The sequence below is a fragment of the Ictalurus furcatus genome, chromosome 1 (assembly GCF_023375685.1).
Source record: "Ictalurus furcatus strain D&B chromosome 1, Billie_1.0, whole genome shotgun sequence".
Classification (NCBI taxonomy): Eukaryota; Metazoa; Chordata; class Actinopteri; order Siluriformes; family Ictaluridae; genus Ictalurus; species Ictalurus furcatus.
The window spans coordinates 5,794,732-5,804,927 of record NC_071255.1 but is presented as its reverse complement, the minus strand read 5'-3'; the positions used below and the strand labels follow the sequence as shown (position 1 = coordinate 5,804,927).

The 10,196-nt window shown below is 37.9% G+C and overlaps 1 protein-coding gene across 4 annotated transcripts in view; it reads left to right on the top strand.

The window, feature by feature from the left end:
* Nucleotides 1-8,224: 8,224 nt before the first annotated feature.
* Nucleotides 8,225-10,196, top strand: part of rmc1 (regulator of MON1-CCZ1) — a 69,615-nt gene continuing 67,643 nt past the window's right edge. For 2 of the 4 annotated variants that reach the window (XM_053621727.1, XM_053621734.1), the window contains exon 1: nucleotides 8,339-8,563. In XM_053621727.1, the coding sequence (XP_053477702.1) occupies nucleotides 8,465-8,563 (99 nt within the window). In that variant the 5' untranslated portion in view covers nucleotides 8,339-8,464. Of the gene's footprint in view, nucleotides 8,564-10,196 lie in introns of all 4 variants that reach the window. The other 2 variants (XM_053621742.1, XM_053621719.1) reach the window with 2 other exon arrangements.

The window sequence follows — 10,196 nt, the reverse complement described above, 5'->3', positions numbered from 1 at the left end:
TCATATTTCCTAATATTTTGGGTCAGAAACATTTCATAGTACTATATTATGTCTAAATATGTGAAAAGAATCAAATTGGAGTAGGTCGGGCAACTGATTATATGAGTTTGTTAGAAAAACCACTTTCCTTTGCTCCTAGCGCCTTCTCGTTCGCTGTATAGCGTTTTGAGCGTATAAAGGGCACAGGTGTGTAAGGGGACACAGGATGAATGGGAACTATTTTTGTTATTGTACTTTTGATGAAAAGTGACTTTCTAGACATAAAATGTCACTTTTTTCACCTTATCATACTTTTCCATCAACTTTTGCATTTTAATGTAAACAATCATATTTCCTAATATTTTGGGTCAGAAACATTTCATAGTACTATATTATGTCTAAATATGTGAAAAGAATCAAATTGGAGTAGGTCGGGCAACTGATTATATGAGTTTGTTAGAAAAACCACTTTCCTTTGCTCCTAGCGACTTCTCGTTCGCTGTATAGCGTTTTGAGCGTATAACGAGCACAGGTGTGTAAGGGGACACAGGATGAATGGGAACTAGTTTTGTTATTGTACTTTTGATGAAAAGTGACTTTCTAGACCTAAAATGTCACTTTTTTCACCTTATCATACTTTTCCATCAACTTTTGCATTTTAATGTAAACAATCATATTTCCTAATATTTTGGGTCAGAAACATTTCATAGTACTATATTATGTCTAAATATGTGAAAAGAATCAAATTGGAGTAGGTCGGGCAAGTGATTATATGAATTTGTTAGAAAAACCACTTTCCTTTGCTCCTAGCGCCTTCTCGTTCGCTTTTGAGCGTATAAAGAGCACAGGTGTGTAAGGGGACACAGGATGAATGGGAACTAGTTTTGTTATTGTACTTTTGATGAAAAGCGACTTTCTAGACATAAAATGTCACTTTTTTCACCTTATCGTACTTTTTCATCAACTTTTGCATTTTAATGTAAACAATCATATTTCGTAATATTTTGGGTCAGAAACCGTTCATAGTAGTATATTATGTGTAACTATTTGAAAAATATCATATTGGAGTAGGTCAGGCAAAGCTTATATGAGTTTGTTAGAAAAACCACTTTCCTTTGCTCCTAGCGCCTTCTCAATCGCTCTATAGCGTTTTGAGCGAATAAAGAGCACAAGTGTGTAAGCGGACACAGGATAAATGGGAACTAGTTTAGTTATAGTACTTTTGATGAAAAGTGACTTTCTAGACATGACGTCACTTTTTTCACCTTATCACACTTTAACATCAACTTTTACATTTTAATGTAAACATTCATATTTCGTAATATTTTATGTCACAAACATTTCATAGTACTATATTATGTGTAACTTTGCAAAATATCATATTGGAGTAGGTCGGGCAACTGATTATATGAGTTTGTTAGATAAACCACTTTCCTTTGCTCCTAGCGCCTTCTGAAGCGCTGTATAGCGTTTTGAGCGGACAAAGAGCACAAGTGTGTATGGGGACACAGGATGAATGGGAACTAGTTTTGTTATTGTACTTTTGATGAAAAGTGACTTTCTAGACGTGAAATGTCACTTTTTTCACCTTATCACACTTTAACATCAACTTTTACATTTTAATGTAAACAATCATATTTCGTAATATTTTTGATCAGAAACAGTTCATAGTACTATATTATGTGTAACTATGTGAAAAATATCATATTGGAGTAGGTCGGGCAAATGATTATATGAGTTTGTTACAAAAACCACTTTCCTTTGCTCCTAGCGCCTTCTCGTTCGCTGTATAGCGTTTTGAGCGGATAAAGTGCACAAGTGTGTATGAGGACACAGGATGAATGGGAACTAGTTTAGTTATTGTACTTTTGATGAAAAGTGACTTTCTAGACATGAAATGTCACTTTTTTCACCTTTTCACACTTTAACATCAACTTTTACATTTTAATGTAAACAATCATATTTCGTAATATTTTTGGTCAGAAACAGTTCATAGTACTATATTATGTGTAACTATGTGAAAAATATCATATTGGAGTACGTCAGGCAATTGATTATATGAGTTTGTTAGAAAAAACACTTTCCTTTGCTCCCAGCCGCTGCCCTAAAATAATACGAAATATGATTGTTTATGATATGATTGTAAACTTGATATGTACGGATGCAGTTGGTAATGCAGCCCCCATGAAAAGTGCTTCACCCTGTTCTCCCCTATAGGACTGGTAGCAAGCATATGCTTCTGCTCTGCTGTACATGTGCGGAACAGCAGAATCAGACAATCCCGTGTAGGCACGCTGATGAGGAAAGGGCTATTTCTGGCTGCTGTGACACAGAAAGCATCCCAGAGACACACTGACACAGTGACACAGCCAGCATCATCTTAAATTCTAGAGACAGCGACTGGGAGCTCCTGTTACGCCACGGCCAGCAGAGGGCACTGGCTCGGCTCCTGACGAGTCACGTGACATTGTTTTTGTTTGCTCGCGTCCGGATTGAGCATTTCGTAGTAAGTGGCTTTAATTTGCCCCAGTTGTCCATGCTTTGAGCTAATCATGTTCTTTATTTAAAGGCCTGGGTGACTGAGCACTTCGCTCAGTATTATATCGTGTCTTTAGTGGATCCTGGTTAGTATCGTTTGTTTTCCATGCCGCGAATGTTCTCGTTTCCCGGTGAAGACCGCGTTTACTTTAATCGTGAGTTTTGTGTCTAATAAAGACTGTGACCTGCACCCGCCTCCAGTCTACGTTTCGAAACACCTCCATTGGGGCCTTACCTCGGTAATCTGACTGATGAGGTTGGGGATGGGGATCACATTAGAGTTTTGTTCATGGGGCCCGAAAACATAGTTACTGCACTGCTAAGGGTAAGGTCTGCATGAAAGCCAAGGGTATCACTCTAAATGTTGTAAACTCAAAAGACTTTACAACAAAGGTTAGACACTCTGATTGGACTTATCATGGGGAAGATAATGGTTGTCATATAATGGCATGCACCGACGCTATGAGGGGGAAAAAACACTTCACACAACACAACAGGTCAGTCATTAAAAAGTTTAAGGTGTTGTACAACAAACATGTGCTGCTCGCTGATTTCACAACACTCCCATATGGATTTTGACAATCTTTTTGGACATAGGGGTGTGTGAGACACAGATTGTTTTGATTTCAGATTACAGCATTCATTTTCATGTGTGATAAGTGGCCCTTCAATCTCAGGAAAGTCATATTTTACAAAAATGTTGTTGAAAATGCTGAAAATATTGTATATATTTATGATTCTTGGCAACCACTGTGTGACAAATTGTTGAAAATGTACAAAATAAATTTTTTTGAAGGGCTACCACATACTCTGAATGATGATGATTTGTTCCCTGTCAACAAAACTAATTTGCTGATCCTTGATGACCTGATGAAAGAGGTCAGCAGGAGCAATGAGGTGGAGTGGGTGTTCACACAGTATGTTCACCACAGAAATTTTAGTGCTATTTGTATTGTGCAGAGTTTATTTTGCCAGGGTAAATCCCGCAGGACCATGATCTTAAACACCAATTATCTGATGTTTAAAAATCCCAGAGACACCAATCAGGTTTGTATACTAGGAAGGAATGTATACCGGGAAGGCAATTTTTTTTTATGAAACCAACAAATCTTTTGGATACCTGATGATTGATTATAAAACGAAAACACCTGCACACTATTGACTCAGAACAGATTTACATTCACCACATACTGTAGTATACCTCAAGAAAAGAAGGTACTGAAAAAAATGTTGGACGGTGAAAATGGCAGCTAGATTTTGTAGAAACATACCTCTTTTTAAAATATTATTAAAAGCAACATCCAAACAGAGACAGTTTATTTTATAGTCTGCCACAGACGAGCTCATTGTGACATTGTGTGAAGTAGCTCTTAATGTTCCCTATGGCAATATACCACCCACATCACAACAATACCAGAAGCTGAGAAGGAGGAAAAGCACGATCAAATTTGTTGCAGATAAGAAGATTGGGGTTAAACGAAAGAGATGGTTGATAAACCAACAAGGTGGATTTCTTATTTCCCTCTTAAGTGTCGCAATCCTTTTTATCTCCAGCTTGGTTGCTTCTAGATAACTTCGGGAATGGAGTATGCAGAGAAGTTGTTTTTAGTTCCACAGCATCAACTGGGTAAACTAAAGACTGGTACCCACTGTGAGACTATTCAACAGGTTGTGGAGAATGAGTTGGACATGACTATAAGAAGTATTTTGCACAGATCTGATTTGGACAATTATGAAAATGCAAAATTGTACACAAATGCTTTACAGCCATTTTAAACACTTTTAACACTAGACAAGGGGACAGGGAAACCAACACATTAACATTAACCCTTCCACAGCCCGACCACATTGCAAAAAAAGACCCACCCACGATGGCCGGTGTAAGTGTTGAGGATATTTTAGATAATGTTGTGGATGACATTTTGAAGAATGTTCAACAGAAGAGTGTAAACAATGTTCGTTACAATTTAGATAAAATGTCTCAAACCAGAAATGTATGGGGTTAGAATTGTTTCATAGTTCCAAATAAATAGATTGCGATCCACAAATATATGTTAGGAGTCTCACAAAAATGAATTCAATTCACAAATAAATAAAATGAGATTTGCTAATAATTTTTTTTTACAAATATGTTTTCATGTCACAAACAGAACTCTGCCTGGTATTCATTTGAGAATCCTGTCCTGTGCATTTGTGGCTTGCTGCACACATTTGTGGGTTTTGAAACATTTCTAGCGTCAAGAGTGCACACAAAATCCACAAATAGTTGGACTCCGTCCACCATCTACTCAAGCCAATCGGGTAACGGCCACATTGCGCTGAGCAATTGTAGCACGTTCTCGCTCCAACCAATCACGTTTTGTTTTACAATCAGGGTGGGAACAGAGTCATTTTTGAAGCTAAATCCATAAATGTGTGCAGCAATCCACAAATGCACAGGATGCGATCCACAAAGGAATAAATACATTCCGATACTGTGTCACTAGTCGTAAGCTGGACAGTGTCCATTTTTACATATTAATAGTAATCAACCAGGATCTGTTGGCGATTTGATATTTCGATGATGCTGTAGAATATGGCATAAGCAATTAAGTTGATAGTTCAGGGTAGTAGTTGTCTAAAACGAGCTTCTAGTATAATATTTCCAGACTTGATAAGCGATATGTGCTGACTGTACTCCTCATCTAGTGTGAGATTAAATGCGTAGAGGGTATAGCCATGCAGAAAATCCTGCTTATCAATAGATAGAGCCTGATTTTTTAAGATGCTTTCCAGAAGTCAACGCTAACTCGTAAAATTCCTGCACTGCAGAACCACTTTCATATTCAGGCTGCAGAGGCTTTTGTGGGTGCGGTTGTCCATCCAGATAAATGGCCAAAATGCATATGGGTTGTTATTATAGGATCCATTATAGCATCATCAATGAGTTGTTTTTTTTTTATTGATCACATACACAAATGCACAGTGAAATTCTTTTCTTCACATACCCCAGCATGTCAGGAAGCTAGGGTCAGAGTGCAGGGTCAGCCATGATACAGCACCCCTGGAGCAGAGAGGGTTAAGGGCCTTGCTCAAGTGCCCAACAGCAGCAGCTTGGCAGTGCAGGGGCTTGAACCCTGACATTCCCATCAGTAACCCAGAGCCTTAACCGCCAAGCCACCACTGCCTCATCAGGCATCGTTGCATAAATGTTTTTCAGGCACACTCTGTCAATGGGGTACTTGGCAGTTGTTGAAAGAAGTGCTTGTGCATGGCCCAATCTCACAGCTGGTGATACAGACACTTTTTTCACAACTAGCAAGGCTGACAGGATGTTTAGTTTATAGGCTACAGCGTCGCTCCTCATCAAGCAGAATTCATCTTTACCGGTTGTCATGGGAATTTTAATGACCACCTGGTTAAGCATCAGTTTTTCTTGATAGAAAATATCACAGTGAATTGGTGCGAGTAGCTCAACCACATTACTGGCGTTGGTAGCATTATTATATACCACATTACTGCTCCAGTTTTTTTTGAGCGGCTTGACTTCAAGGGAGCAGTATCATGTCTGGCAGAGGCAAGGGTGAATGGGTGGACTAGCAAGCTCATACTAGTTTTCTGCACCATCAGACAATATAAAATCAAGCTCAAGAAAAACTCTGATAGAACATTAATTAATAATACCAAATTCCATCTTGATGGGACCATACAATGGAACCATCTCATATCCAAGCCAAATTCAGCGCTGCTTCATATGCAACAGTTCAAGCCAAGGACTGTGAAAAGATGAAATGCTGGAAATGTGGTAGTTTCGGCCACAAAGGCAAAGACTGCATAAACACTGAGGTGTGCAACTTGTGTAGTGAACCAGGACATTTATACATTTATACTAACTACAAAGTGAAAACGATAAAAAGCCCCCACAAAGATATTGAATGTATTTAAATACAAAGCACACACACACACTATGAAAACCAGAACAAAAGAGAATGAGGACACCAACCGGGATGAAAACAAATCACAGATTTCAAGCGAGGAAGACGCTACATCTGAGATTGAATCAAGCAACGCCAGTGACAGCGAAGACACAGAGGACTGTGAGAGCAGCACGGATTCCCTGACTCCTAAAAGGAGACGAGAAGCACCAGAAGAGCCTGCTGAGGACAATGGATCAACTCTATCTGGCACTGCAACTGCAGGGAACCAGCAAGCTCTACAGGAGTCTGCTGCTGTGTCTGAAACCGCTCCCTATCCTATATAGTGCATTATAAAGTGTGTCGGCCATTTTGTAGTGGTGTCCGAATTCTGATTTTCCCTACATTTCTTCAATTCTTCATTCCCTACATTTATTCAATTATTATACCCACAATGCACTCTGATTTCGAGTGTACATCGGTTGTACACTCGCAAAGGCACTATTTCCAAAGCAAGACGGCAATAGAATGCAAAAGAAAAATAAACATTCCGGACGGTAACATTGGAGCGGCAATTTTAACAAATATAAGTGTAACGTTTTATTAATTAAAATACATCTGTATCAAGATATTTTGAAGATAAATGATACAGATTATTGATTGATTGGCACAGTATTTATTTTCAGCCACTTAATTTGCAATTTAACTTAACTTTTAAGTTACCAACTGTACACATAAAATGATAATTTGGTGGATTGTTCACATTTATTAGTCAACACATTCACAGTACAGTATTCACATATATTAGAAAAGAATGTATTGACGAATTATTAATTAAGGACGGCTGGGGAATTTTATATATATATATATATATATATATATATATATATATATATATATATATATATATATATATATATATATATGTAGAGTTGCATTTGTGTCTTACAGAAGTTGGAAGGATCTAGTCATCAGTTATTTAGTTAACAGCTGGATGTCTAATGTCTAATGTCTTCTTACAGATAGATGGCATCTTTGAACTAACAAAGCACGCCTTAAAATTACTCTTTCTGAAATCTGCCTTTTTATTCTCCTCAGGAAAACGAAGTTTCGCCTAAAACCAACACTAGCCAGATGGAGTAGATTTTCCGGTTTAGCCTACAGGTTTAGTTCAGGATTCAGCTTCTGGACACTGACAGGAAACCCCTTGAAAATTAAACCCAACGAAAATAGTTATTTTCTACTTATCTACAATAAACAAATAAAATAAATGTGACAGACGTTAGTGTTTTTATTCTAATTTTCTTTATTTTTAAATATAATAAATATATTTATTAAATATAACAAACAAGCCTAATAGTAAATTAACATGACAAGCTGTTTTTGTTCCCTTTATCAACTAATACAATAAACGTGACAAATGAACAGTGAGAAAATGAACTTTACTGTTTTACGTCACAATCCATAATATCCGCGACAGAGTCCTCTCTGACGCATTATCAACGTCCGAATTCGCTCACTCGTTTTCTTCCCCATATAGTGGACTCAGATGTCATTCTCTATAGAGTGAACGAGTGAACGGTTTCGGAAATTGGCATCAGAATTTGGACACCACTACAAAATGGCCGACACCCTATATATATATATATATATATATATATATATATATATATATATATATATATATATATATTGCACTATATAGGAGACAGGGAGCGGTTTCAAGACACAGCTTAGATGTCCGTTTCGAACTCCCCCCTACCCTCAGGTTATATTTTCAAAATGGCCTACCAGAACCTATGTTTGTTGCGTTTTTATGTCTTTGTTAACACAACCAACTACTGTTATTTCTATCAATAAATAATCGTATATTTGTGAGAGAGTTTTCATTTTGAATATTGCCGGGGGAAATAGAGTTCGACATAACACCGGAAAAGGTTGCATTCATGTGATTGGTCACGTGACATGTATAGTTTGTGCGCTGTATCAGGACGTACCCAAGTAACTTGTAATTTTTATGCTATCGGAAGCAGTAAGGTGATTAGGTGACAGCGATGAGTGAGGGTTATTATTTAGAGTTAAGCGAAAACCCTGTCCAATTTGAAAATGCATCGAGTGTCAACAACGTATTTTTCGATGAGGCTAATAAACAGGTAGGCTATGTTTTTTTAAACACCGACACTGCTAGCTCGCTAAATACAATGCCCTCAAATTCAGATAAAACGTTATCCACTGGCTAGTTTTAACAAGGTATATTACTCTTTAACATCCTTGTTTCGTGTGTTTACAACGTAACAGTTGTCCAGTAGCCATATATGTATGTGTATATGTGTGTGTATATATATATATATGTGTGTGTGTGTGTGTGTGTGTGTGTATATATATATATATATATATATATATATATATATATATATATATATATATATATAGCGCTTCTATAGCTAGCAGTACATTTTAGTTGACATTAAAGAAATACCCAATTACAGAGTAATAATTATTCGGGGTATATAAAATCTATCTAACAAACACAGTGCATTTAGATTAGTTGAATTGGAAACTATAGTTTTAAATAAACTGGGGGGAAAAAAAAACGTGCCATGGTGCAACACATAAGTGTGCAAGACTACATACAGTGCAAATACACGACAGTGTGAGATGAGTGCAGGACAAAAAATACACAGAACAATATGTGCTGTACAGTAAATACACAGGACATTTGCTGTAACCTACTGAGTAGTGTTACAATAACATTTACAGCAGCCATATTAACAACAAAACAAGAGCCACAAATAAAAAGTGTAGGTATGCAATGTTTTGAGTCACTTGGTTTAGGCGTTTGACTAGCCCAGGTGAGCATTGGGAGGCAGCAGGCTGTGGAATTATCTGACTGCTCAGGTAAGAAACTGTTGCAGAGTATGCTGGTGGTGGCACGGATTCTCCTGTATCTTCTGCCAGATGGCAGGCGAACGGTTCAGTTCTCTTCTCGCAATCTACTGTAGGGTCTTGCGGTTGGAGACTGTTCAGTTCCCGTACCAAACATGGTGAGACACCTGGTCAGGTTGCTCTCTATTGTCCCTTTGTATACATTGGTGGTGATAGGAGAAGGGGGAGGCTGGCGCCCTTTAGCCTCTACAGGAAGTGGAGGCACTGCTGGGCCTTCTAGGCTAAATAAGAGGTCTCTCCTATCATATTAGCTACCAATCTGGGAGGGCATTCCTCTGAGACATGTGAAGCTACACAAGTGTAGCTGTTTCAAGCTGCTGCTCATGCTGCAGTGCACTCAGAGGAAAGAGCTATGTGCTCCCTTCTGCATACATGTGCTCACAGCCGCCTATGATTGGCTAGTGCTGCTGTGATTGATAAGGGGGAGAGAGTATGCTTTCCCCCCACCTAAACAGCACAGCCAGTTTTGCTTTCTTGGACTCCCGGTCACGGATGGCTGCAGCATCATTACAGATGATGAACGTGTGATCACTGGAGGATAGGCCTAAGGTTTTTCTGTTGCGCTTATAGCATATAAAATATAAATGTAAAGAAAAACAAATAAATGGGAACATAGTAAATGTAAAAGACTGTTAAGCCTACAAATGTACAAGATTAATGTTTATAGTCTTTATTTAAACCTCCTGTTATGTTGGGGGAAAAAAGTTACATCCGTTATGTTATGACTTGTAAAATTGACTTCCACAGTTTAAATCCACACAAAAATCACAAAAGAACAGCTTAAAACAATAAACCTTTATTATGGCTCATCTCAGGCGAGCCATAAGAAGAAATATTTGC